This window comes from Egretta garzetta, unplaced genomic scaffold (genome assembly GCF_000687185.1).
Source record: "Egretta garzetta isolate BGI_Z169 unplaced genomic scaffold, ASM68718v1 scaffold326, whole genome shotgun sequence".
NCBI classification, from domain to species: Eukaryota; Metazoa; Chordata; class Aves; order Pelecaniformes; family Ardeidae; genus Egretta; species Egretta garzetta.
In genome coordinates, this window is record NW_009260026.1 from 1,819,679 (window position 1) to 1,837,677 (window position 17,999).

Below are 17,999 nucleotides of genomic sequence, written 5' to 3' on the forward strand. Positions count from 1 at the left end.
GACGCTATGATGTGGGCCTTCAAAGGGCAGATTTCTATGCCAGAGTCACCGCTAAAGAGGAAAAATGCACATTATTTCTTTCAGCTGCATTCTTTTTCCAAGAACCCTGTCCTGTTTGGTTTGGATAACCCTAGGCATACTGTCCATAAATGCTCTGTGTCTTTGCAGGCTAAAGGAACTAGAGAAACATCCGTATGAAATCAATACTGAAGAAATATGTGGGCAATATTTTACTTGCTAGCACGGCTGCCTTGTGTGGCAAATCCAACATGATCTGGTTATTGAGCAATAGGGGTTGCGTAGCTGTGCAGGATACTCTTGTTCTACTCTTCTCTCTGCTACCACCAGAGTTTAGAGATACATACATAGCCAGTAGAAATAATCTGAAACTCCTGCATAACCCCATGCCTCTGTGGGTTCAAATTAAGGAATGACAGTCCTTTTTTAACAGTTCAAAATAAGCAACTAAGTCACTCAGCAGCCCTTGTGTTATTTAAACGTCCATGTCATTATATTTTACAATATCTGCAGGATACTAATCAGCACAAATATACCACCACTTTACTTTCAAATTAGTGTCAGTGTTGGTTACTTGTTAGTCCTCTTCAGAAGATGAGTGGGGCCACAAATCTCTTCATTGCCTAGACTTGCACTCACAGCGCCTGAAAACGGGCCAGTTCCTTTGGCAGGAACAAAAGGAATGGAACAAAAATTGCTCTAAAGAAGCAGTTTCCAAGATGTTTTATTGCAGTCTGTGACGAGGAGTGGATGGAAACAAATAAACAAAAAAGTCCTTTTACTACAAACGCACCATCCTTTACCGCATAAATAATAAAGCAGACAAGAACTAAATAAGAGGCTGTTAGCAACATAACATGGGTTTGGAAATGTGCATATCTTCTTAAGTTAGTTTTTAGAGCTATGTAGGTAAAAGTTGTATCGTCATTAAGAAAAGAGTGGTATGGTCAAACAGAATTATGCAGCGAGATATTTATATCAGATAATAAATCAGGTGTGGACACTCTGGCCTTAATAATTGCTGGAAGGACGGCGTTAGTGAAAACAGAAGTATTTATCTCAGTCACGGATAGCAAAAGGTTGTTTTCTCTCCTGTTACATCCCGTTGGGAGAAGGTTGCCAAGTAGTTTCACCAGTATTGACTTCTGAGCTCCTTTTCCATTAAGTTTTGAGGACAGTACAACCATAGAACCTCTGCTCACTAACAAGTAATACTTCAACCTTATGGCTGGTAAAGTCACATATACCTTCTAAGCTCAGAGAAAGTAAAACACTAATGCTTTGAAAATGTAAACATATAAGTGACAAACATTAAGTGCATCTCATTACTTGATAAATTTATTAAAGGGGCTGTGAAAATTCTCCAGGATGCTTTGAATTGTAATGTTTTAATTACTAATCTGTCAGTGGTAGCTATTTACAGGCTAAATCTGCTCAGATGGTGCACAGATTATGCGATATATTTTTGCAGGGTGCTGTGGCTTGACTTGATTATAACGTTCTTTTTTCTTAGCAATTGTTTACAAATAAATCTCTTGTTTTACAAGACCCACTGAGCATATTATTGTAAACAAAGCATAAAAGGAGATATATAGTCTGATTTCTTCTGTCTTTGAAACAAACTACGATAAGTTAGAAAACTACAGAATTTTGGAGAACTCTTCATTGCCTTGAAGTGATCAAAACAACTGAGTGTATGTGTGTGGAGATGTACAGACCTAATCCTCTAAAATCTTGTGTGAGAGCTAAATGAATCATGAACTGCCTCCATGTCCTAGCATTCTTTTGCAAATGGACTACATAGATCACATGCATCACATGAAGTGTTCAGCATTCTCAGATAGTGTATGGAGACAGATAGATGTTGGCAGGACATTTTTCCATACAAGTGATGTCAGGACGATGCCCTGATCTGTTTTCTCGGCCAGTAAAAGCTAGACACATTACAAGTTAAAGTGCTTGGTTATGAAGAGAGACAGCCTTTCCACTGCAATACTTTGCAGTCTCCCACAATGGCAGCTGGTAAATGTAATGGTATCAGTATGGCCACATGGCCTTTTTATCCATCACCAGAGGCAGATAACCACACAAGGAAACCAAAGCTATGTCTGTTAATGTACCCGGGCATAAAGCCAACAGAATGCAGATCCGCAAATTTAGACAAATCCAGGTGAACCGATCCTGGTCTAGTTTGACCTTTTCCATAATCAAAAGGATTTGAGACATCACTATAGCTGGTATAACAACAGTCCTAGCTTTTTTATTACATGCCTACCCTCTTGCCAGTAAGTGTTTGCTAGTGACATCTTGCTGTTTACCACTGGTCTTCATCTGGCATGATGGGCCTATTCCATTTTGCCATGCAGAACCACCCCAGCCAACTCAAGGCTTTGTACATAACCAAGAAACTCCATCAGCACACACAATACCTCTACATTTGCCTATTTTCCAGCTCTTTCTTTACAGGCCAGAATCACAACCAAAGTGAAGAAGGAAGCACCAGCAGTGACCCTGAGAGAATCATGTGAATCTGTGGAGAAAAACGCTGCTTGTGTCAGGCTCCGTGTTGGTGTGTATGTGTGGAAATGATGGAAAGACTGAGACTTTCCATGAGAAGGAATGAAGACTGCAGAATAAGAGTAGCAGTTTGACTATTCTGCCACAAAAGTGCTTTAAAATACCAAGTTCAAGACTTGCACAGACCATTTCAATAATGCATCTGATGGGTCTCCATTTTCCTTCTACTTTAATAGGTATGCTCCAGGCTTTACAGCTTCACTTGAATGAGTTTATGAAGTGAGAGAATTCAGACAAAATTCTTGCCCGTATGAAAAAAAGGGGATGGAGGAGGCAATGGGGTGAAGAACAGCATTATAAACTTACTTCAGCTATTTCTAAGGCTGCCTGGTAACATCTGCTCATAGTACAACCCTTGTGCTGTTTCACAGGGTTGCTGTTCATGGGGGCAAAGGGAACATGTTCAAGTGGAGAGATGTATGCAGAGGCAGAGAGGGTAAATCCGGATGTGACAGTGGAAAGCAGTGGAAATTGGAGACAACATGAGAACAATTTCAAATCTCAACAGAAATGGAAATGGTGTTAATTTGCTGGTAAATAGCCTGCAGAAGGGAAAGACCCAGAGCAGGGACAGGCAAAAAAGAAAAGCTAACAAAAATGGGCTGAAGCATCCACAGCAATTACAGAATATCAGTATGAATGTCAAAGGGATTTTTTTTCCTCCCTTGCAGGACAGAATCTCAGCAACTCCTCCCACAGCTGTGTTTTAAAAGGATCAAACAGTTCAGTTCTTCTATATCTGAAATGACAGAGAACTTCTAAAAAACAACTGAAGCAATGGATTATTTTACACACGCAGCTCAACGTTCCTATAATGATCCTAAATACCCTTGGTGTTAAAAGAGTTCCTTGTCAGTTCCTGCCTGCGTAGAGCCTCATAACAGCTCACAAATTGTCTTATCTGCTATCCTTCTTGTGTGAATGGTGCTCTATTTCCTCCGAAGGCTGCAAATGCAGTTTTGCAACATTTATTTTCTTTCCTTCTTTAAAATGCTATATATTCATAACTCATTGTCCTTAGCACACCATTATTTACCTTGGTTCACATGTGCAAATTGATGTAATTATATTAATACATATATGTAACAGCAAATAATCTTGTAAAATGTCTGATGGTGTGAGGCCATGATTACTTCTAATGACATTTTATAGCATAACATTTCTTATATTAATATAACTTGGCAATCCACAGTGTTTATTTAAACTTCTTTTTCTACAGCACAACTTGTATTTTAGTTATGGCATGACTGTAAGGATGCCTGACTTTCTGTATCAGAATAAAAATTATTTTTATTTCTTTTAATCCATTATTTCAATGTTTTCAGGTTTTGTGCAGTTCAAACTGAAACCTAGCTAGAATCAAAAGGATTTCCTTGACAGCGGAAAACTGAGAGCATAGCCCTGACCTGCCAGTAATGCATACAGCATGTACTCTGGCCTTGCAAATGATGCAGAATACACCAGGAATAATATGAATGAGCCCTGTTTAACACAGCTTAACCATTAAATCCAGTCCAAAAGGCACACACTTGGCCTACATAAAGCCTTCATCCAGCTAACCAGTTTTGCAAGACTTGATACTGCATGCCTAAATACTTGATCCGTCTGACAAGACTAACTAGAGTAGTTCAGTGAGGAATAATTGATCTCTCAAGATTCATAAGAACCTCTGCTTGGAGATGTGTCTTTACCAAAAGCTATTAATGCTGTTAATGGCAGACTGAGAGGATGCAAAACAATCCTGGAGTCTGTATTAAGACTATATAACACAACAAAACCTGTCTCTATTCACACCTGTTTTTATGGCAAGATTGACACAGAACAGCTGACATGAAGAGAAAGGTAAGATGAACAAGAAAGGGAGTGTAAGTTCTGACATGGAGATCATCTTTCACCAGAACTTTTACTGCTCTGGCCAACAGCTGGAGAGGGTGAGCCACGGGACATCCTGATAGGGAAAACTGCATCTGTGAGAACACAATTTTGAGCTGGGTGGAAAGAGAAGAGGAGCATCTTCCTTAGAGAAACTACGCTGTATTCTTACTTGTCTAGAAGACAGTGAAGTCTAACAAATTCAGGGCTCTCCTGTCAGGATTTGTTCTCCCACATCTTTTTAGAGTTGAATGAGGAAGAACTTAGCTAAAGGTTATTAAATTTTGACAAGAAAACAAATTATTATAGATTAATGTTACTTATGGTTAGTGACGACATACAGGTAGACAGCTTCACCTGCCAAATGATGGGCATTTAACAAAATAAGCATAACAGGAATTGCACAACAGATATATAGGAGGTGATTCTTTTCAAAAAAAACCCCATCAACACATTCAGATATCTTCCTCCTCTTCATGGATTCTACACTTCATATTTCTGTTTAGCTGATAATTTTGTTTATGAGTTACAAAGCATTTATTTTGACTAGTACAGATGTTTAGTGAACAGAATGATTCATCTCTTCCTCTCTACTTTCTAAGTAGGACAAAGAGATGCCTCCAGGAAGTGTGTGCTAGGACAGAAACATCTGTCATTAAGTTGTTGCTTCCCAGATAATAAGTACCCATTAAGAGAAAAATTTGGAAAGACTGCTGCCAACAGAACGCACACAGAGTGATGCTCTCTAAAGTGATTGTACTCCAGTGACTCTTACTGCTTGTTTCTTTTCCTCTCACCAAAAGTCACAGTACATACAAAAGACCTGTTCCTTTTGAAAACTAGTGACACAGCCTCATTGCCTTGCCTATGTGGGAAGTAAAAGTCTGAATGGGTTTCATGAATGAACCTCATAAACACTTCTACTGATTTCAGAAGATGTAAGAGAGAAAGTTTCAGGTTGGAAAGACTGAACGAAAGCGTAAATCATCCTAGGGGATGAAGAATACCTAAGATAATATGCAATCTTATTGACATTATATACCACAATTGGAAAAAGCATAACATTAGAATTTACAACCCTTGATTCTTGAGATTTCAATGCCAAAATTGTATTAACTTCATACAGTTTGCAGACAGTATTCTAACTGAATTCCAAGTACATGCTCTATTTAATATACAGCTTATGAATTTCATTACCATGCAGTATGTTTGCTGACACGTAACAAAAGTGAAGTTGCTTTAATTAAGCATCTGTTACATTCAATCCCTGTTTCAGTTATATATATGGCATGAATATTTGTGTGGCCTTATAGGAAAAACTGAGCAGATAGAAATTCTGGCAAACTTTCCAAGACTGCCAAAGAAATGGTCATACACATCACACACAAAGAATATCTACAGCTGCATTTCTATCTGTGCTGGTGTACTTCAACTATGGCACTAACAGGACGACCAATTTGCATGTTGAATAAAAGTTGCCCATCTCCTGAATGGGCTGGTTCATGTCTGTTTTGCATGTGACAGCTTTGTCGCTCTGTCTCCACCTCATTTTTCACTTGGAGGAAGGCAATGACATAAAGAACCCCAGGGACATTAGAATGCTCCATAAACATGATTAGAGCATTCAGCCTCTTCATTTAAACCAAGTACCATATTGCTACCAACATCTGCTTCAGGCTGTAATGGGACCCTTAAACAAGCCACACCATCCTGAATGAGCAGAGGCCTGTAACAACTGTTGATTGTGCTTACATATTTAGCAGCTACAAACATGGCATCTCATACTTACTGTCAGTTACACTGTTGTTCTGGTATTCAGACGGATTCCTTTGGGAGAGAAAAGTTATTCACCTGGAGCCTGAGTTCTCAGAGGTGAGCCTGGATCATAGAAAATCTATTTCCGTGAGGTGGGCTCTGCGCATTGGGGTGTGCAGTTCATTTGAGCCAGCAAACTCATAGCACAGGTATGTGGTGTCCATAAGTGGAAACAATGCACAGGTGACCTAAACAACACGACTAAAATGTCTGTATCTGTATTGTTCCCATATAGGAAGGTGAAATATGCTACAGTTCAATTGCTTTTTACACTTCAAATTCTTTTTTCTGTTAAACATCACTTTCTCAATAACAGTAGAGTACCTACAGCTAATTTCTCACTTGCAAAAAATTAACCACTGAAAATTGCATCATATTCTTTCCAACATGAAACCAAGAGGTACTGAAAGGCATATTAGGATTTTAGCATATCTCTAGCATAGATAGAGCTGCATGTGAAATCTTGGTTATGGCAATATCCTCTAGAGGAGTCACCAAACAATCTTTATGGCTGCAAAGAAAGGACCATTCTTCATCTCCTTTAGTAATGATAATACCTGTTGAACATCCTGCTGGAAAACGCAGAGCTGCAGCCTTTGATGTAACCGAACCTTTCTGTGTTGCCAGATGCTCTCTAGGCGCCGCTGGTGATGCAGGACTTCATGTACCACATCCAACACCTGGTGAACAGCCTTGGAGTAGTTTGCAGTAGCTGTGAGGGATTCGGAATTCCCAGGGCTCAAGGGACGCTGTAGGACATCCAGCAAGGCTTTTCCATCCTGGCTTACCTGAATGAAGAAATAAATCTACTTCACTGCACTGATACTTAAACATGCAATAGCTGGCAGAGAACAGCTTATCTGATCCTTTTCCTCACGTTCCTTATTTTAGTCAAAAAGGAAAAAGAGACCTCATAACATCTCTTTTTGACTTGTACTTACACTTTCAGCACTTGCCTTCACTTCCTAGTGGGCCTGCTGTGTTGCTCAGCAGGAGCACAGATACTCCACTGCTGGGACTGCATACATAGAGACAGAGATCCCAAGCCTATATTATGTTCTGACATTTGGGCACTGAAAATTCTTGACATATACTAGTTGATGACAGGTGGCATTTGCAATAGCGGGCCTATTTTTGCGAGGAGGTGGCATTTTAAGAAAACCACAGATGGCAGAGTCATTCATATTCTGTATGATAAGGGAGAGTCCTTTCTTTGTAGGATTACTAAGTATGCATATACGTCGAGAAGTGTGATATTCTGATTCTGTGTTTCATTCAGTGGCAGTGAAAAATACCTTAGTATATGATAGTGATGCTTTACTTCCCCAGGAACAGCTCAGAGGGACCTATAGTCTCCATTTTCAATGGGCTTCAAAGTTTGTTGGCAAATGCAAAGCCCTCTGCACACGTGTAACCTTTTTTGAGCATATTAAAACACATTTGCAGATGCAGAGGCATTTGGGCATTAAAAAAAGCCAGAATGCCAGATTTTTTAACGCCAGATTTTTTTCCTGGAACATTCCTGGAGCATTTTCATATTGCAGGGGCAAAATGAAAAATGGAACCATAAAAACCAAACTGCTATTAACAAGTGTGTGAATGCACTCGTTCTCTAAAAATGGCTTTTTGAAATATTTTTCAGTTGCAGACTGCAAATTTAAAATATGTTGTTCAACAGAAATGGTAAATGAGGACACTATTGGAATCCCTCTCCTCTTCCCAGCCCACTTTTCTCTTTTCCCTCTGAAACAAACTGCAGTGAAAATGACAAGATTTTCTGAAAAGTGCTTTTATTTCTGTGCAATCACAATCACCAACCTTGCCAGAGAATAGCTTAATGAATGTTCAAAATTTAAACTGGATGAAAAACATTGTCAGTCAAAGTTAAAACACATCTCAAGGATTTGCAAGTCCCATTTATTTCTGTATTATAGTTGCTTGTTCAAATGTAGCAAATATCCTTTAATACCTAAACCTGTGTCTTTTGGCAAGCAGTGCCACATCCCAGTATGTTTTAGCAGTGTCTATCTGGTGCATTTTCAGAGAAATCAAGAGAGCCTTTGAGATTTATACTGGCAAAAGTGGGAGTCAAATGTCATCATATTATGTGACTATTAGGTGGGCTTAGGCAGATCCTTGGAGATTTTTTAAATATTCAGGGCAATTTGGAATTAGATCAGGAAATAACTGAAGAGTCCATAGGGAATGGCTTTCTGTACTCAAATTCAGTTGCTGCTGAAGACCATCTGGAACAATTTGCACATACTGGAGCCTGCTGGGGTCACAGAGGGAACGATTGTACTCGCCAACAGCAGTGGATAGTAGATATGAGGGAGGATTTTAGGAGGAAGCAGTGAGGCACAGGTGTTACCTTGGCAACATTATGGAGGTGGCAATAGCTGCTAGGCAGGAAGAAGCAGTTTCTAGACAGGGAAGGAGACAAGGTGTACTACATCCTATTGTATGTGTAGGAAGATAATCAGCAGCAATTTAATCACTGGGAACAGGAAAGCAAGGCTATGCACATACTTGGGAGCAGCTTATTAGCCCAGAAACTCACTCTCTGCACTGGCTAAATTCACTGTGTTCCTGTTACTGGTCTTTGGGCTTACGGTTGGTCTGAATCTGTCCCTGGGTGCTGTTACAATGCTTTTAGTATATTCCCTGCTGATGTACACAGATAGAAATCACAGCAGAATCAGGACTAATAATAAAGGTTCAAAAGTTTACCCGTAAGAGATATGTGATTGCACAGAATATATGACATGCTTTACTCAGTCCAACTTTCCTGGAAACTTTGTGCCATAATATAGACCTATTCATACCTACAACATCTCCCAAGTGCAAGCCCTGCACGTCAGTTTTTTGCCTCCCAGAGGTGTAATCCTATAATTCTTCCATATTGAGGGGTCAGATCCTTGGGTGAAATATTCTGTATACTAATCACGACTGACCAAAGCACCAGACTAAATTCAGTTGTCTTACAAAAAAGTGGTCTTCCAGAGCTGATTAGTGGATGAATATGGCCAATAAGGCCTTTACAATAAAAAGTCTCAGTGGCAGGAGCAATGCAGAAGAAAAAGACTGTTTCAAAGGCAACAGCTTATATGCCCCTTCTTTGTCTGAAGCTGAAACAGGACAATGTTCTCCCAGATTTGTGGTGTGAGGTAAAGAGCAAATATACTTCTTCCTTCCCTCTTACTCCTTTTTCTTCTATAGGATTTAGGCTTTTATCTATTGCACGATGATTTGTTCCCATTGTCTGTCTAAAAAGCCTCAGAGATTGCAAGTTATGATTCATCCCTGAGAGGCATAGACTTCCAGTTATTCTATACACAGGCAGAGAGAAATGCCAGACTTCAAGTGTTTGTGTTGTCCTGCTAATAATCATTAACACAAATCAGAGGCTATTAGAAGTGTTCTCCTGCTCCTCAGTTTACATGCTTGTCTGGTAATGCTGGAGTAAATATATGGCAACCCGTACAGTGACAATCATGTAGCCAGTGGTACCCACTATTTGCAAGGATTACATACATATTCCAGGATTTCCTATCTTCTGCAGCTCTGAAGTTCTTTGGCTTAAAATGTTTCTTTTCTAGAAGTATTTTTGTTATGAATATTACTGCATTCCCAAACAATGGGCACAGAGGGTTTGTGGTCTCAGAATTCACCAATGAACAGATTTCAGAAAAGAAAGGAACAGCTTCACAAATGGAGAAGCTACCTACTGTGCTCCTTCAGTCATTTCCATGTTCTCCTTATAAATGCAAAAATAAATCACCAAATCTCTCCTCATGTGAACGTTTTGAATTTTTCAAGGACTGTGCAAGGAGACAAACATCAACAACCCAGCTTAGTTGCACCATGATGTATTTTTAAGAAGCATTGCAAAAGTGGATGAACGGACCTGCACCCAGCATGACTTGCTGTAAGTGCCAGTGCTGCATTTGTCAAAGCAAATTTGACCATTTCTCACTTATTTTGAAAAGTACACAATTGCTGCTGGACTCTCTGGGAAGGTTTAATGACCTAACACAAGACACATGTACACTCCTGTCACATGATGATATTCCTGCATTTTGGCTTCATGGAAGGAGAAGGGCTAGGATGGGCAGTACGCAAATGCCTCAGTAAGAAGTGATGTGACCTTGGGTGAACCAAAAAATAGCTTTTGTTGTGCTAGTGGAATAACCTTCATGGTTGCTGTATACATAGCTAGGGAATAAGTTAAAACCCGTAGATATCCTATATAGTGGGTCAGAAAGACCTCCAAAGCCTTGCAAGTGACTAGACTAATGGTGTCACCTGTGAAACAGCTACAATTTGCACTAGGAAAAAAAACCTTGGTCTTTAGAGCAAATATATCATGCCTCTGGGAACAGACAGTAAAGGGCAGTTGATCAAGTCACACTGAACAAGATGCTTTTTGCCATCAACCAGGCTCAAGTCTGACTGAAGAAAACCTCTCTCTCTCCCTCCTTGTCTTTACCAAATCAGTACAGTCCTCAGTAGGGGTGTCCCAAGTTTGTCTCCTGCTGTTCATCCACTAGAAACACTGGTGAAGCCACATAAACACACCCTGGCTAGACATCTAGAGAAACTCTTTTTGCAAGTGAGGAACTGCCAAAGGCATACATCTCATATATCTCCTCCCTCCAGCACTGTTCTACCCAAAGTAAAAGCAAGAGCACCACTTGATTCTCGGAAGAAGTCCTGTTCTGCCAGCAGCTCAGCTTAGAGCAGCAGAGGATTGCTTAGCTGTGGATTGCATATCAGGCCCATGAGCCCTGCTTCCGCTATTTCTGGGCTTCACTCAATTGCAATAAAGGAAAGAAGGCAAATAATTATGGCTACAACCATAGAAAGATGGAAAGAGTCTCCCTAAGATTCTTTGGGTGTCTCCTCTTAGGCTCCTGCAGTGAATCTGAACTGCTCTGTAACATAACAGAATAGAGCCATATTTCCTTTTAATTGTTAATTAATATCCTATTAAATATCCATATTAAATGGTTATTCCAAGGAACATTTATTCTATTCCAAATCTCTTACAATTATAGAAATAGAAACAGAGATTTTCAATGACTTTGCAGGAAAAGAAAGAAAAAGCTACAATTTTCATCCCATCATAGAGAGCTCTGAGGGAAGAGACATTTTCCATGGGCAAGGGGCATTATCTATATTGGAGAAATAGACATGTGGATAGGAGGCAGGACTCCTAAATCTAATCCAGGCTTTCCAGCTCACCATGTAGCTGTGGGAAAAAGGATGAACATTTCCGAAATAACAGACTGTAACCTTTCTGGCAATTCTACATACTGTTTAAAAATGTACTTATTAGTAAAATTATACAGAAATGTTTTAAACAGCTGTGTCAGCAACAAGTTATAGCTTTCTGAGGAAGCATCAGCAAAAGCAATATGCATGTTAAAAATTGCTTTTGGTAATGAGTTTTAAATTAATTTTCATTTCACAAAAACTAATATTAGAGCTGATAAACAAAATGCAGTTTCATTTTTTTTTTATTTAATCCCTATGTGACTTAATTTTTAGAAATAATTTTTAAATGCAATCAAAAAACGTAGTTTCACCTGACTAGGCACTTGTATAAAATTCACAGTTGCAACTAGAAGTCAACAGGACTGTTCTGTGTTTGCTCACACAACCTGCTGTCCCTAAGAAGCCTGAGTATTGAATAAGGAACTGCCCTTTGTGACTGCAACCCAGATTTCCTCATTCTAATTAACTAACTCCCTTCACCTCACACTTCACTGTGTACGCTTGAGTGCCTACCACCAAGCCTACATTAGCAAATCCTTTTCTCTTTGTTTCGTACTACAAATTCTTCCAAGAACTTGATGACCAGAGCAAGGGCTGAGCATGGCAGAGAGCTGTTATGCTCTGTTCTGGAGTCTTCACTTAGTAACTTACTAAGTAGAGCAAGCACTACCACAGTCCTCCCATCCAGCTTGGAAAATCCTGCAAGGAGCAAAATCCTTTGATACCCAGCAAGACAGTCAAGCACAGTATGGTACAAGGAAATTAAAAATACAACTAAATCCAAGAATTCAGGTGATCTGCGGATTACTTTCCAACAAGCTTGAGTCATGGAGACATGAATAACAGAATAGAATGGATAACATACATGGCTTCCCACCCCTAGGGTAATTTGCAGGTCAACCCATGCCTGGGGTGAACATCTAGACTAGCGTCATTCCTAAAAGGACTCCTCCCAGATGCCAGAGAGGTCCTGCAGTCCTCTTGCAAAATAAAGTGGACTGAACACAAGACCCTGGTCTGCACAGCCAGATGCACTGAGTGTCAGCTTGTTGTCGGTAGCTTTTATTTCATGCTGCAGTCTGGATGGGGGAAAAAGCAAGTGAAGATTTTTATGGGTTTTTCAACAAAATGCCAGAGAACATGTTTTAGTCTTAGCATCCTTGTCACCCTCCTTTAAAGGAAAAAACCACATACCCTATTTAGGTCTGAGATATTTGACAACAGTATGTACGAATATATCTGATGTGGTGCTTAGGGACATGGTTTAGTGGTGGACTTGGCAGTGTTAGGTTAATGGTTGGACTCAATCTTAAGGATCTTTTCCAACCTAAATGATTCTAGATTCTATGATTCTGTCCAAAGCACAGTCTTTTGCAGCTTTCACTGTAATGAGGACCTAACATTTCCATGACTTTGTATATTGAAGGAAAAAACCTTTGGCGTCCTCTGTTCCTATTAGCATACCTGTGCTAGAGCCAGGACTCATTCACAGAAGGAAAGCAACAGGAATAAAGCTACTGGGGGCTTAAGAGGGTTCCCTGTTCAGCAAAGGGAGTGAAGTGGCTTTTCTTTGGGGTGCCAACACTAGTTCTAGATTTCATTTCTGTATGGGTTTGTCCCCCAGATTATCCTGTTGTTCCCTTACAAGCAGATGCCTAGGAGTCACCTCCTACAGCCTGGGATTAGATCTGACTCCTTCTTTGAAAAAGCTGCAGGAATGGAAAGCAGAACCTAATCTCATTTAGAAAAACTAAGCTCCAAAATGCAGTCAAATATCTGTTATCACTTAACAGATATTCACATTCTTCTCCGGGAAGCACATACCTCTGTGTAGGCCTGTGTTACTTGTTCATACAGGGTCTGATGATGATGGATGGCCAGTTCCAGGTCTTGCATTTCTGAGGGGAGGCCTCCTTCACTGCACATTTTGCACCAGGCATCCACACCTGAAAGGAACTGAAACAATTCCAGGAACAATGAGCAACAGTGCTACAGAACAACGTCTCATCAACATTAGAAAACTTTGTAGAGTGCCGCAAGGGATTTGACTGCAACATGGACTGAGGAAAACTTAACAGTTACAAAAGAGTCCTTTTGGGCATCCTGGAACGGCACATTCCTGTCGCCTCCTCAGTACCTGAAGAACACCTAGATCCAAAGGAATGTTTTCCATTTCTTCTGGATTAAAAACAAATGCTCCTTTAACTAGGCTAAGAAAACACACATTCTAAGAGTCTTTGTATACCACAAAGGGAGGCTACAACATTGCATTCCAAAAAGGGAGTCTGTAACATGTTTAGAAAAAAACATCAGTGTGAAGCACAAAAGGACACAGTTACAGCTTCAGCTGTATTTGGCATTGTCTCAGTTGTCAGAATTACCTCAGTCGCTTACCTGTCCTTAACACTACTAATTCGGGCAATAGAAAACTCCCATTAAAACCAATGCTGCCATTCATTTCAGTGAAAGGCAGACAGTCTGTATTCAAGCAGTTCCCAACCCAGGGCCAGCTGAGTGGGATTGCTAATAGGATACCAAGGCCTGGGTCTCACATTTGATTCTGGCCCAGGTCAGCAGTGATCAGATACCATTACCATCTGATGGCTGCTAAGCAGCCAATGCAAAATGAGCTGCTGGTCTTAGTCCAGTTCCTGGTGGGCAGACATCCATGAAAAGGGAGAAAAAAAAATCACTGCCATTGCAATTGTTAGGGTTTAGCACCTTGGTTGGAAGCCTTAACAGACAGCCAGAAACTGAATGGGTTTGGGGAGCAGAGAGATGGAAAAAAAAATATTTTTCCACTCTTAAAGGGCTTCAGAGAAGTGCTGATGCACTTTGGCAGAACAAATTGGGGAAGCACTCCTGGGTGCTGCCTGTTCTGTAAAATAAAAGGAATTTAGACTCTAAGGTTCCCACCTGTTTTTCTTTTAAGCAGGGCTTACTTCAATGACACAGCTCCCATGTTCATATTTTGTCCATACTAACTACCTAATGCCACCTCATTACTTCTCATTACTATTTTCTCTTCCTCTTTCTTTCTGTTAAACCAGCCTGCCATACTTTGGGACTATTTATAAAAAAGAACAGCTAATTATACAACAGATGCAGTGCCCTGTAGGGTGAATGTACAATACCACAGAACCACCCCCAGGATCACAGCTTTATCCACTCCTGAAGTGTTCACCTGTGGCTTGTTAGTAAAGCACTCGTTCACAGCATGAAGGGCTGTGAGATTCAAAGCAAAGAATTTCAATTCAACTCTGGCTCTGGCATCAGCATCCTTTTTTATTAGCAGTGTAAAGCTATTCACCATGCTGCTGTGTAATCAAGGCTATAAAGTGTTTGCATTGTAAACAGTTCTTTTTGGTGCACAAACAAAGATGAATTCCATGTCTACAAAGTACAAATCTACCCATGAAAAAACAGTGCTTTCTAGAAAACTGGAGGCAAGGATGGCAAGTTCTCTTGTGTTGGTTTGACTGCTGATCTGTTGAATCTCTTCAGATGAAACCCCTGAACACCCTTGCATAAAGCTGAAGTCATCATATTTTGTGCCAAGACAGTGGAATTCATATCATTTCCTATGCAGTTTTAAGAGCATGGAGTTGAGATCAATCCCTTTTGGGGCTGTTACATGAACCTCTTGGTCAAAACAGTGAACAAAAGACCTTTACACCTTACAGACCAGTGTACCTGCTGCTGGAATCACACTCTTATGGCTCTTATCAAAACTGCTGAATTCTACCAGCTTTAGTACAAGCTTTTATAGTCATGTTATTCATAATACTGCAATATCCCCAGGCTGTGATTTGCACAGTAAGCAGGAGAAGTCTCAAGAAGATCCTATGCACATAACCACATTTCCACCTTGTTGTCTCACCTCTATCTTTCTTTTGTATATCTCTTGTACATAGACAATGTCACATCAACAGTTACATCAATAATTTCACTTCTGCCACTAGCAGGAGCAGTTGACATCATCTGTTTTGAAAAGTTTTAAAGAAATGCAGCCTGTCAGTGTTTTACTCTGATACCCTGAAACAGAGCATGGTCGTCTGTCTTGTGTGTGTAGATTCATGCAGGGAGAGCAAATTCTTTTTTAAGGACTTTCACAAAGTGTTAGTTCATACTACTTCATTGATTTGGGTATTTCAAAAAAAGCAGCTATGTTAATTTTTATTATTTGTCATGCACTGTGGCAGACAAAAAAGGTTTATTAAACGTAACCCTTCATATTAGAAACAAATTCATATAACAAAAAATCACCATTTGACTGAGTTGAAAAAAGATGCATTTAAAACTGTAAATCGCTGTTAGGTTGGAACAGGAGCTGTTACTGTACACTGGATACTCCATACCATTTAAATTAATTTCTAGTTAGCTCATAGACTGGAATAGCTCCTACTGGGAAAATAAAAACTGCTTAAATATGATTTGAAATGACAGGCTCCAATAAGTGTCCATGTTTTTCAAGACTTCAGGAAAGATTAAAAAAAATTTCTCCTAAAAATTAAAAAAGTCCCTAAGGTACCTTTGTGCCTCTGATCCAATCCAAAAATAACTTTAAGGTAATGACCTATGCTTACTCCTGACTCACAACCTATTCACCTAAGTTGCAAATTCTGTATTAGGTCAGGTAATAATGTATTCTCATACTGCTTCTTACTAGCTTTCCTCAGGGACTGCTGTGCCGTATCACATGGTTGCTCCAAAATACAGCTCAGACATTTTACAGTCCGTATTTCTCCACATTTTTTGCACAATCCTTGCTTATGGCTTTCTAGGCCTCTGTGTGGAAGCTGCAGGATAACCAGGGTGGTTCCCCTAGGCCCTGGAGAAATTAAAACCAAACTCTAGTGTATACTTTCATGCTCCAGAGTGGCTGTGGGGAAAGATGGGAAGAAGGCCATGAAATTGTTTTCCTCAGTGACCTATAGTATCTCTTCATGCCGAGTTTTTTGTATGAGGCTAACTGTATATTTTCTGTTGTTGTGTCTGGAATTTCCCTATCTAATACAAAAGTTATCTTAGTCTTATCCCTGCTTCTTATAGATATCAATTGTCTTTTCCTTTCCTCTCTTTCTTCAAATTCCTTCTTTTTTTCTTTTCCTCTCTTTTTCATTTCCTTTCCTCAAATAGAGGAGTTCAAGATGTGCTCAGAGAGATCCAGGCAGAGATGAGAGCAGTAGTCTTCCTAGTTGGAGGATAAGGTAATATGAAACAAATGGTCAGGGATCAGTCTTCAGAGAATCAGCATTAATGTCTAGCATGTCCACCTAACACCTACTACCTTAAATAGCAATTCTGCTTGTGCACTTCTAGGGGTAGAATCTGACACAAAATTAATTGGTTGAGATCTCTCAGCTGATTCAAGACATTATTTTATTCATTCTGACAGGATCTGTAGAGTGAGCATCTTATGAATACTTTAGCACACTTTCAGAGATTACATCCAAGAAAGGGAGGACACCTGGTATGTCTGCTTCCCCTATCTGGCAGTTAGCGGGCCAGAATCTCAGCTGGTGTAAAATCAGTGCAGTTCTCGTGAAATCACAGTGAGATAAGGCATGTTCTCTTACGTTCTCTTGCAACTTTGAATAGCCCCAGGCATACATAAATATACAGAAGCAAATTCTGTTTTGCACTAGAATACCTCCATGCTAGCATGAAAAGGCGACAGGGGTGGGGGTGGGGGAGGAAGAGAAAAGAATTTAAAAAAACGCAAGACACTTTGACATTTGTAGCAGGTGGAATTAAGGGACATTTGTGAAACACCTCCACTGTATATGCTGAGTTGCACCTTAACCTGGACATAGTGGTTGGTTGGAGTTCAGTTTACTGGCTTTTGATCAAATACACATGCTGAAGAAAGCCTGGCTGGAGCTTGGCAAGATTTGTCTTTTCTTTGTTTCCTTTCCTTTTTTTCCTTTTTTGTTTTCTTTGCTCTTTTCTTGATGATGGTTTAGTATGTAAAAACGGTGTTCAAAAAATTTAAGGAAGACACACGTGTGCACACACACACACAAAGAAGAAAAAGAAAGAAACAAAGCAAAAAAAGAAATATATATATAGAAAGCTTTGATCCAGGAACTCGTTCAGCCGAGTTCCATTCAGCATGCCACATGTATCTGCAATAACAGCCAGGAAAGCAATGTGATTCTGAAGCACGTGAAGACAGATGTGAGGTTCAATTCCCAGCAGGGTTGACTCAGCCTTTCATCCTTCCAAGCCAGACAAATTGTATTCTGTGCAGTTTTCTGTGTGGGGTCTTTAGGAGGAGACCTTGAAAAACAAGTTGCTTCCTGCTCAGCTTGCATATTACAGAGATCGAAGAGCTTTTCATAAATCTCTGTCCCAGGCCAACAACTTCCTTGCAGGCTGGTGTGTGCCAAAAGCTGGAAGATTATGGTCCTAATAGACTTGCTTCCTATTGGCATCAC

The 17,999-nt window shown here is 39.9% G+C and overlaps 1 protein-coding gene across 1 annotated transcript in view; it reads right to left on the reverse strand.

Moving 5' to 3' along the window:
* KALRN (kalirin RhoGEF kinase) overlaps positions 1-17,999 on the reverse strand; it is a 363,097-nt gene that overhangs the window by 262,452 nt on the left and 82,646 nt on the right. Inside the window, exons 8-9 of the mRNA XM_035896306.1 lie at positions 13,384-13,515; positions 6,840-7,070 (exon numbers count right to left, since the gene is read on the reverse strand). Coding sequence (XP_035752199.1) covers positions 6,840-7,070; positions 13,384-13,515 — 363 coding nt within the window. The remainder of the gene's footprint in view (positions 1-6,839; positions 7,071-13,383; positions 13,516-17,999) is intronic.